The sequence below is a fragment of the Nuphar pumila genome, chromosome 9, assembly GCF_984573655.1.
Source record: "Nuphar pumila chromosome 9, dmNupPumi1.hap1.1, whole genome shotgun sequence".
In the NCBI taxonomy this organism is placed as follows: Eukaryota; Viridiplantae; Streptophyta; class Magnoliopsida; order Nymphaeales; family Nymphaeaceae; genus Nuphar; species Nuphar pumila.
Genome location: NC_143257.1, coordinates 126871898 through 126883825, shown reverse-complemented (window position 1 = coordinate 126883825; position 11928 = coordinate 126871898). Strand labels below are relative to the sequence as shown.

General features: G+C 45.7%; 1 protein-coding gene across 1 annotated transcript; it reads right to left on the bottom strand.

Moving 5' to 3' along the window:
* Window positions 1-8580: 8580 nt before the first annotated feature.
* Window positions 8581-11724, bottom strand: LOC149829371 (multiple C2 domain and transmembrane region protein 16-like). Its single transcript, XM_090017356.1, has one exon. The coding sequence runs from the start codon at window positions 11716-11718 to the stop codon at window positions 8746-8748; it is 2973 nt and encodes a 990-aa protein (XP_089873482.1). The 5' UTR covers window positions 11719-11724; the 3' UTR covers window positions 8581-8745.
* Window positions 11725-11928: the final 204 nt, after the last annotated feature.

Below are 11928 nucleotides of genomic sequence, written 5' to 3'. Positions count from 1 at the left end.
GTCTGACCCGATACAAACCAAATCAGGGTCTGACCTGGTATAAACTAAATCTGGGTCTGATCCGATCTAGTTATATACCGAGGTTGGACTCGATCTTTTCGAATCAGACCCAGACCCAGAACCTTTATAGGTCTGGGTCTGATCCAGTAGAAATGGCAAACCCGATCCACCCAAAAAAGGTTTAGATCGGGCCTGTCACCGGGTCATAAATATCAGACTCGATCCGGCTATCCCTGCATAAAATAGAAAACCCAATTTATGTTTACATATACTGAGAAATCGAAACAATTTCTCTTTCTCTGGTTTCACCGGCGACCCACGCCGCCTGTCGGCGTCCCACACCAGAGCTCTGCCGGTGATGCTCCTTCCCACCTCGCCTGACAGTAGAGGGGAAGCCGAAAAAAAGGGGGGCTCGCCGCCTTGGATGCTGCATGACGTCGGACGGACCATGGCACTGGTGAAACAGACGACGAAGGTTGTCTCTTCCTGATGACGCACCCACGGCATCCTGCAGTCATTGGCGAGAAAATTCCCACTGCCCAACGGTAGATGAAACAGAGAATGGGAAATAAAAGGGGGTTTTTAAAACCCTTGTTCGAAGACTGGCGAAAGACGCCGACGTTGAACCACGATGACCTCGACGATGGCTAATCACCCTATAGCCCGATGGCCACAGGTAAAAACTGATCCTTATGTGGGTTTTTTTTGTTACTTTATCACCCCATGGTGACCCGTTGTCCATCGTCAGCATCCGGTGCAAGTAAAACCCTTTTTGATTTGGGCGTTTTAGGAAACAGTCGACACAATGTTTGACTTTTCCGAAATCGGCAGCGGATGCTCGTCTGAATTCTGAATATGGTGTCTGCGCCTCCCTTCTTTAAGAAACTGACCCGATTGAGGTCGAGAAAAGGGGCATCATCGTTCAGACGATGGTTCTGTCAAAAAAATGCAATCGAGAAAAAATATCACAGGCGCAGCGTAAGCATGAGCTTATAACCCATTGTTGGGGGCTGCGCAAGAGATGGGTGATGGCATACCTGGAGCGGCCATGTCTATCTGCAAACATCCAATAAGTGAACCTGAATCGGTGACTCTGAAATGTTCGACTCCTTAGCCGGTTGCAGCCCTCCAATGAGCGCAGGCACCTTCAACGACGATGAGTAGGATCCGGTCCCAATAATAAAAAACAGGTCTGATTTTTCTTTATTTTTCTGCTCATCAACACCACCTTTTATAGCTTTAATCCTTATTAGGTAACAGGTACGTATCTGTTCAAACTGTTCTCTTCCAAAATCGTGGAGCTTATCCGACAAAGACACCTTTATGGGAGTTTTTAATGTGGGTAACGCCCATATTAAGTGGGTGACTCCAACATTGCTGGTGATACACGTGAGGTTGACCATGGATTGTGTAAAACTTCAAGTTGAGAAATTAATCACACAAGCAATGCCACATGAAAACTTGTGTCAAAACTATGTTGGGTATGTTGTGCTTCATTTTCTGAGTTTATTCAGTTATGATGTACTATTCAGGGATAATATCGGCTACATTTGTGGGTTCCAAACCTCCCTAGCTGAAACTCATAGGAGATGGATGTGTTCAGCATGGTGAAAATACAAGGAATCGACCTTTGAACTGTATTTCGACGTAAAAACACAACTTTTTGATGGGGAAATTTCTGATCTACATTTTGGCAAAACATGATCCGAATGTCGGTTCAGATATGTAAAAAAATAAAATAAAAAGTAGCTTAGCCAATAATATCCTTACCATTGTAATGAAATCTAGATATCTTCATTGACAATTAATATTTAGCAAAAGCTGCAGGCGCTTTTGGATGCTACGTATACTGTATGGCAGCTGAATTTTTTCCTTTTTAATCTCTCCTTTTCAGGTGGTGTCCATTTTGGTGATCTCATGGCCACCCTTCAATCACTGTATATATCTTGTATAGACTACTTTTGGGGACATCTGCTGCAGCATTTACCCTTTCTTTGCTGGGAGATGAATAAATTTTCAACATGGGATTCGACCTGTGGCATCTTTCAACAATTTGGTGTCTGGAGATGATGCCTGATGGTGGGCTATGTTTCAATAGCAGTTGTACTCAGACTAAGTTATGTGTTGGGTATGACATGAGGATGAGTGGAGAGCTCCTTGGCATTTTCGTTTTGTAAATTGTGTTGCATAGTTAAGTTTATTAGATTATCCGTGTGAAAATTATCAAGATGTACAGGTGATCTGTTATTGTAAAGTGGTAAAACCTGATTTGATGCACACAGTTATGGTGTGTAAAACTTGAATGAATATTTTCACTAAATGTGAGCTATTAAATACATGTGTTTACATACAGTAACAGAATGCTTTTTACAAAAGTGTGCTAACTGGCTTTTCCTGGTTTGTAGGTTTTATTCAAAACTCTAATTTGAATTCAAGTTTGATTTATCCTCAGCAAGCTAACTTGATTTATTTTCCTGATTTGTAGGCTTAATTTGTGAGCTGAGATTTGAATTTGAATACTCCCCCTCAAGTTGGGCATGTGGATCATACACACCCAACTTGGCCTTGAGATCCGAAAAAGCTGGTTGGTGAAGTGCCTTTGTGAATATATTAGCTAGTTGAGATGAGGTATGAACATAATACGTTTGGATGAAACCATTTTGAATCTTGTCTCGAACAAGGTGACAATCAAGCTCAATGTGTTTTGTTCATTCATGAAACACGGGATTTGCAGCTATATGTAGAGCTGCTTGATTGTCACAATATAACCACATTTGTTGAATGTGATTGACATCCAAATCGGAGAGAGAGAAGATATTTCAGCCAAGTAAGCTCGCAGTTGGTGGTGGCCATAGACCGATATTCAGCTTCAGCTGAAGATCGGGAGACTGTGGTATGTTTCTTGGTGCGCCAAGACAGTAGACTTGTTCCGAGCATCGTGCAAAATCCAGTTATGGAACGTCGGGTGATTGGGCATGCAGCCCAATCAGAGTTGCAATAACCAATGAGTTGTAGAGGACTTGTGCTTGAGAAAAGAATTCCTTTCCCTGGGGTATTCTTTAAGCATCGGAAAAGACGAAGAGTTGTATACATATGCGGTTGTTGAGGTGTGCCCATAAATTGACTGAGATTATGCACCACATACATTATGTATGGTCTAGTTATTGTAAGATAAATGAGCTTCCCAACGAATCTTCTATGCACTCTCATCTTTAAGTTGACGTCCAGCATCAGTAGTAAGGTTATTGAGAGGATCCATTGGAACGGACGATGGTCGAGCACCTAGATAACCAACTTGATCAATGATGTCAAGGGTATATTTGCGTTGAGATATAAATATTCCTTTTTGCGACCGTGCCACTTCAATACCAAGAAAGTATTTCAGCACTCCAAGGTCTTTGAGTTGGAACTGACGGTTGATATTGGCCTTGATGAATTGGATGTATTCGAGATCATTTCCAGCTAAAATGATGTCGTCTACATATATTAAGACAAATGTAATTGAAACACCTCTTTTGAATGAAAATAGTGAATAATCGGCCTTGGATTGAGCAAATCCTAATTTGATTAAATAGCATGATAACTTGGAAAACCAATTGCGGGATGATTGCTTGGGACCATATATAGACTTATGTAGTCTACAGACGAGGTTCTCCCCCTTTTGTGAAAAACCTGGTGGAACCTGCATATATACTTCTTCATGTAAGTCTCCATGGAGGAATGCGTTATTCACATCGATCTGATAGAGATGCCAATTTCGGATTGCTGTGACAGCAAAGGGGCACCTGACAGTGGTGATTTTGGCAACTGGCGCATATGTGTCATGATAGTCTAGTTTAAGGGTGTAGCTAGGATTCATGCGAGGGGGGGGGGGGGGCAAACAGGGGTGTAGAAAAAAAAATTTGTGTGATAGTCGGGGGTTCGGGGGTAGCACCCACGAATTTTTTTTTTGATATAAAATAAAAAATGGCTACAATTATTAATAAAAATCTATTTCATATGGACAAATCAAACTATTTGCTGCAGTCAGGGCTGGGCTAAAAAATGGATAAAAATCTATTTCATATGGAATCAGGGCTGGGCTAGGACTGGGCTTTAAAAAAAAAAGTAATTGTTTCGGGAGGCAGGACTGGGCTACAGCCCAGTCCTGCCCCAGGACTGGGCTACAGCCCAGTCCTGCCCCCCCCCCTTAGCTGCACCTCTGGTCTAGTCCATAGATTTGCGTGAATCCTCAAGCTACTAGTTGAGCCTTGTGACATTCAATGGAACCGTCTGATTTATATTTCATTGTGTAGACTCATTTGCAGCTTATGGCTTGTTTGTCTGGAGGCAGAGGTACCAACGACCAAGTGTGATTGTCTTCCAGAGCACGAATTTCCTTTGCCATTGTGTCTTGCCAATGTTGATGTTTCATGGCTTGGGTGAAACTCTTAGGATCTGATGTTTGAGTGATGGCTGCAAGAAAAACTTCATGGGATGGTGAAAATCTATTGTATTTGGGATAATTGGAAATTGGATAACGAGTACCTTTCGGAGTCTTCCTTGAATTTGTTGATTGTGAGTGAGCAGTAACATAACTACATATATAATCAGAGAGGTGTAGTGGAGGGTTGCGATGACGTGTCGGGCAGTGGGATTGAGCTGTGGTTGAATCATGATGAGAAATATGGTGGTTGAGTTCTGGATTTGGTGAATCTGGTATGGTGACTGGGTTAGGCTCCGTTTAAGTTGAATCTGGCAACGGTTTGGGAATGACATACACATCATCGTTGGAGTCACAATTTTGTTGGAATGGTAAATTGTTTTCATAAAACTTTACATCACGACTTATAAAAATATTTTGGTTGTCGAGATCATATAACTTATAACCCTTTTGACCATAAGGATATCCAATAAATATGCATTTTCGGGCACGAGCATCGAATTTGTGAGCTGCGTTTATATTGTGTGCATAACATAAGCATCTGAATATCCTAAGGTGGTTGTAATTTGGCATTTTTTTGTATAAGATCTCATATGGTGATTTTTCATTGAGTGGTTGTGATGGGATTCAATTTATGAGGTAGGTTGCGGTAAGTATACATTCTCCCCAAAACTTGATAGGTAAATTTTCTTGAAATCTTAGTGCACGGGCAATGTTGAGAAAATCTCTATGTTTGTGTTCAATGACCCCATTTTGTTGAGGCATTGCAACACAACTATGTTGGTGATTGATCCCCTTTTTGGCCAAAAACATAATCATTTCATTTGAAAAAAATTCTTTACCATTGTCGAATCGAATGTTTCAAATTTGAGTTTGAAATTGCGTCAAAATGAGGAAAATGAAACATTGAATACAATCAAACGTTTCAGATTTGTAACGCATCAAATATATCCAAGTGCTTCGACTAAAATCGTCGACAATGGTGAGAAAATATCGTGTCCCATCTGTGGATGATGTGTGATATGCCCCCCAAACATCATAATGAATCAATTGAAAAGGCGTGAGAGAGGATATCAAACTTTGAGGAAAAGGTAATCTAGATTGTTTTGCCTTGTGACAAATGGAACAAGGGTCATGAATGATACCGACTGAAATTTTATTTGAATTAATCAAAGGACTAATTCTAGAATTTGACAGGTGTCCAAGTCTGGAGTGCCAAAGAGATGATGAATTGACATTCAAAGCAACTTTACCATCCATCTCGAAGATATATAGTCCATTATGCATCCTACCCGCTCCAATCTTCGTCTTCAAGTGAGGGTTCTGCAAAATACAGTGATTTTTCATGAATATGACTTCACAGTTATTATCTCGAATGAGTTTTATGACGGATATTAGATTGAACTGAAAATTTGGAATGCACAAGACATTTGATAGGGTCATGTTGGGTGATAACTCGACATTGCCAGAATGTGTGACTTGACTGGTCGACCCATTTGGCATGCCTACAAGTGGACATTTGGATGGTACATGAGATATTAGGTTGTGAATATTGTTGGTCATATGGTCGGTTGCACCGTTGTCTATGACCCATATTTGGCTTGTGGACAAAAAGGCAAATTTGGGTTGAGAGGAGATTATACCTGCAAGGTTTGCCACAGGGTTTGTGTTACCTTGGCTTATGAGAGCCATGATTTTCTCATACTGATCTGGAGTGAATTGTGATTGGGTTTTCTCAACATTGACATTGGCGGCGTTGGCGTAGGCTCGTGTTGATGAAAATTCTCCTTGGCGTGGTGGAAATCCATGAATAAAGAAGCATTTTGCCTTGATATGATCAAGTTTCCCACAATGTTTGCATTTTGGTCTAGGGCGATTTTGACATCCTCTATTTTTAACTTCTCGGCTGGGAAACGTTTTAATGGCAGCTGTAATTTCAGTTGGTGCACTGGCTGATTCAGACATTGATATACTCCTTACGTCACATTGTCGCTCTTCTTGAATAACTAGTGCATATGCCTTGACGACAGAAGGCATAGGCTCCATAAGAAGGAGCTGGCTGTGAATGGCACTAAAACTATCATTGAGTCTCATAAGAAATTGAATGAGACGTCCTTGTTGTTGCATGTCATTCAAAATTTTCATGGCTCCACATGAACATGTGGCTATCAAAATGTACGTAGATAACTCGTCCCACATTCCCATGAGTTTATTGAAGTATGTGGATATGGAGCTTTGCATTTGCTTATGATTGATTATCTCGTGCTAGATCTGATAAATTCGGGGGGGCATTTGACTGAGAGATTCGGTATCCGAGTTCATTCCAGACTTCTACTGCGGTTTCGACATATATCACGCTTGCCGCAAGGTCCTTGTGAATAGCATTGAGGATCCACGAAAGCACCATGTTGTTGTATCTTTTTCAGGCAACTGCATCGGGCGAGGATGAATCGGGCTTTGAAATAGATCTATCAACAAAGCCGAGTTTATTCTTCGCGTTGAGCGCCATATACATGGCCCGATGCCATATATGAAAGTTTTCTCCAGTTAGCGGATGTGAGACCATACTAGTTCAAGAGCTATCGGATGGGTGAAAATAGAACACTGAATCTGAGCTTGTCGAAGACGTTGATGAAGTTGAATTGCTGTAGGAAAATGTTGAGCTTGATGCCATTGATAGTGCTCAATTATCATTGAGCTCTGATACCTTGTAAAGTGGTAAAACATGATTTGATGCACACAGTTATGGTGCGTAAAACTTGAATGAATATTTTCACTAAATGTGAGCTATTAAATACACAGAAGTGCGCTAACTGGCTTTTCTTGGTTTGTAGGCTTTATTTAAAACTCTAATTTGAATTCAAGTTTGAATTCAAATTCGATTTATCCTCAGCAAGCCAACTTGATTTGTTTCCCTGATTCGTAGGCTTAATTTGTGAGCTGAGATTTGAATTTGAATAGTTATGTTAGGAATGTTAAAGGTATGCCTTCTCCATTTAGGGTTGATTGTCATTTCCGCTTGATTCTGAGTGTAATCTTGATTGTATAATATGTTAGTTGGGCACAAAGGGATCAGATTTTTACCGGATATTGCCGGACCCGAATGTGATGCAAACAGTGGATCCGAATCTGAATCCAGAGTAAATTGCAGATTAATTGCACTTAAAAATGTAAGTGGGAGGTGCGCATGGATTATGTACTGATAGCTAATTAGCAAATATCAATGACATTTTGAAAAAATATTAAGTTTCATTGTGAATATTTTGAAAAATATCATGATGAAATCTTGATATGTTTCAAAGCTAAATATATCACTGAGTTTCTGGTGATATTAACATGAAAAAATCACTTGTTTGATTAATTTTACGTTCCTATAAATTTTCATTACAAATCATGTATTATTTATATTTTTAAACATTTTATGTAGAAAATAAAAATTTTGTCAGTTTCTTGAAAGGAACTAAAAATTTTAAATTATTGCAAATATTTTTCCTCGTTGAGATTTTCTCAATACTAAGATTTGTGACATTATAGTAAACAAGGATCGAAATTTCTTCTCTGGGATTTGAAGCCGAGATCCCTCAATTGTGATTGTGCAACTTAACCATCAAGCCTACGTCACAAGGATATATACTCCATTTTGACTACTCCCGTTCATATATATCCATTTATATGCAACAAGTCATATTGAAAACTTGTTAAAAATGATGGTATCCGGACGTAGCATCAAGCCATCTCATTCGACCCAATGGCCACAATTTCTCATTGCATGTAAATTAAACACATGAATAATTCAAGTCCATTCCAACCGAGCGGTTTACTTGCACGACTGCATAAAGCATTTCAGTCAAAAGAAGCCTAGAAGAGGAAAAAAGCAAACGAAAAGAGAAAGCAAAAGCCAATGCTGTCCAAAGCAAAAAATATATAACCTCATCTTCCTTCCAAGTACCAATGCAAACAAAATGAAGGCCAATTTTTAACGCAGACCGATTCGAGTGTCTTGGATCCACATATTAAAATAGTGTTTTGAGGATCTCAGATCCTCTGTTTTAGGGATGGTTTGATAACTTGAAGTGAGCCCGAGATTGATAAAGTGTATCTATGGATATCTGAGTGAGATCTGTGATAGTATTCCAAACCAAACCATGATTATTTAAAGCTTCTTGCCTATATTGGGAAGCGGGAAACATCTGGCTTCCTTGAAACTTTAAACATGTCCTTAATTGTAAAGTTTTCGGTTCCTTCAATCGGGTAAGACTACCTACTGTCTTGTGTAATTGAACAAATAGACATTCACGGACGCTCTATACGCAAAGAAGCCCTTATACAACCCGGTCCGAGAGTGCCGGGAGCCTCCGGAGGAAATTGAGCATGGGAGTCGGCATCGGATCCCGGAACATCGGGTGCCGGAGGCTGTAGAAGACGAGCGCGATCGCGACCACCTTCGACGGCACCAGGTACAGCACGGCGGCCACCAATAAGCACATTCCAACGAATATTCCGGTGGCTCGCGGGTCCCGCCAGCACACCAGTGCCTGCACACGCTCGCCCTGGGCCGCAAGGTCCCCCAGCACCGTCTGGACCCGACCCGCCAGTAACCGCAGACGGTCGTACCGCGCGTGCACCACCTCAGCCGGCCTCGAGCTGGGGATCGGGTCGAACTCCTCATCGAGATCGTCTCCCTCCGACACATCGGCGAGCGACAGCTTGGCATCCATGTGAGGCGGCGCACGTGGCCTGAATCGGTAGTTCCACGTGCCGACGAAGAACACGTAGCAGAATAGCGTGGGCACGATGAGCTCCGGGAAGCACACGAGCAGCACCGCGAGGAAGTGCACCAGCACTGTGGTCGTCGGATTCCTCCACCGGCGAATGTCTTCCGTCAATCTGAGCACGCCCACGAGCGGTGACAGGACGCTCACTATTCGGTACCAGTTCGCCCTAGTTCGCCGCATGCTCCAAGCGTGCGCGTCCGCCTCGAGCATGTAAAGCACAGCCTCGTGCTTCAGCGGGGGCTCCGCACGTGCGATCCTCGACGCGACCATCCTTGCGGCCACTTGGCGAAGTGCCTCCTGCTGCATCACGCCCATTGGACGGAGGTAGTGCATCGCCGGGAGCATCGGCTGCACGTAAGAGTGCAACACCTCGAGCTCTGAAACGCGTGAGAAGCGCACCGAGAGGTCAAGCTCCCCCATCCGTTTCACGCCGGTTGGCAGCAGCAGGAACAGCGGGTATGAGTTCCGGTACACGGCCCCGCTCTCTAGCGCCGATACCCGGATCCGGACCTTCCCGACCCGACACTCTGACTTGACCCGCTTTTCTGATTCAGACACGTCGGCGTAGATTTGCCAGTTGTCAAACACTGATACAGTCAGAACGGTGCAGGGGTCGTAGACGTGCCATGTGTACTGCTCGTTCCAGATCGGATCCAAACTATCCGTGATGGTTCGGGTCCGGACCCACTTTTCCCCGTACTTGGCAATGCAGTAGGCATCCGTGGAGCCCTTCCCGTTCTTGGTCTTCATGGGAAGAATATTCCGGCCGCCGACAATCCCGAGCTCCAATTTTCCGATAGCCGGACGCCAGAGTTGCCTCGCGGTCGGGCGGAAGTCGCTGCTCAGGTGGGCCCACTCGTCCATGACGTGGTATCCCCCGTCGAAGCAGAGCCGGAGGTGGAGCCGGCCCCGGTACGCAGGCCGATCCTCGCCCGAGTCGGTCACGTCGAACCACCGAGACGCCACCATCCGGTCATCAACCCGCCTTTCGACGCCCGTCAGCGGCACTGCAACACGGCCCAGCACCGATATATCCTTGCCGGAGAGGCTCTCCACGGTGAAGACGAACTGCTCCTCGAACGGCTCGGCCGCCACAAAGACGAGGTCCTCGTTCCAGGAGAGAGAACCGTTCCGTGTCGATGACTTCCGAGTCTTCAGAATTTGAAACCCCAGTTGGGCTCTGACGAAGATTCCAGCCCCGGAGAGGATGTCCTGGGCCTCGATGACGGTGGCGCGGAGGTACCAGAGCTTCGGCGAGAGGTAGACCTTGGACCGGGAACTGGCGCCTCCGGACGTATCGGAATGCCATGCCTCCGGGAACGACTCGTCGGCCTGCGTCCCGAACCAAACGGCGAGCATCACGTCACCCGTGACGGAGGTGGCCGAGCAGCCTCCGTCGAGTCGGTACCATCGCGGAGCCAAAGGGCTATCTGGCGGAACCCGAGTCGGGGTCTCCGATAGGTCGAAGCAGACCCCGCCGAGGAAGTCCTCCGCTGCCGATTCGCCGCTTCCGGATTCCGGCCGGTCCCAGATGGAGACATCCAGCGTCGGGGCCGATGCGGCGGCCTCCCGGCCGAAGGCAAACGTCTCGTCCCACTCGCAGGATGCCGCTTTTCGGGCCGTCTCGGACCGGGCTGTGCGGCCGGAGACTTCGATCTTGACGAACGGAGCGGCAGGAGGCGGGTTGACGAGCCACCGGGCCTTCACTACCCGGACGAAGAGGTACTCCATCTTGTCCACGAGGTCGAAGGAGGAGCGCTCCCGTTGGTGGGCGTCCGGATACGACGCCGCGAGCTGCCGCGGGTAGACGTCCGGCGTTGCCGGGGTGAAGATTCGCTGCCTCACGTGGTGGGCCCCCTGAGGAACCGGCATCGATGACGTGGCTCTCTCCGGTTCGTCGCTTGTTGGCAGTGGCACATTTTCCGAAGGAGATATATATTCTGGAGCTGGGCCCACCGTGGTATTGTCCGTTGGTGGTGGGATGGTGGTCTCGGGTGGCGTAGGGTTTTCCGGTACCGGATTATTTTCTGGTGGTAGTTGTGGTTCTTGAGGATCAGCTGCAACCTGCTCCGGCTGTGCTGGTGGTGGATCTTCGGCAGGCGGCGGAGGCGGGATGGGTTCGTCGACGTAGTATATCTTAAGCCCGACTTCACCCTGCACCCAATTGAGGAGGCTCTTTCTCTCCAGCGGGTAGTAGATGAGCGCCTCTTCCCCTTTCCGGACGAACTGGCCGGAATCCAGCCGGATCCGGCCGAGAAAATTGTTTCGCCGGGTCATCCCGACGTGCTTGTCGTGGTAAACGTCGATCTCGAGGACTTCTCCGGCCATGTTCTTCGGACGGGATACGTGGAACTCGAGGGACTCGTTCCATGCCGGGTTGAGGTCCCTGTGGACGGTCCGCGTCCGCTTCCGTTGGCCGTCGAAGTCGGCGACGACGAACGGGCTCGAGGTGCCGGTGCCGTCCTTGGGGAGGAGCGCGTGCGCGTCAAATACCTCGACGACGAGTTTCCGGGTGGCCATGGCTGATGGGTCGCCGGAAAAATACGTTACATGGTTCAGTTCCAGGGGACTAGTGAGATGGGAAAAGGCACAATTGAGAAGGCCGAGAGAGGGAGAGAGAAAAAGTGAGGGTTGATGGGTGGGGTTAGTGGATTTCTTTCTTTAGTGGTGAAAAGAAGAGAGGCTACGCATAATGCAAAAAAGCGGATTGCTTCATGTGCAATCCATCCT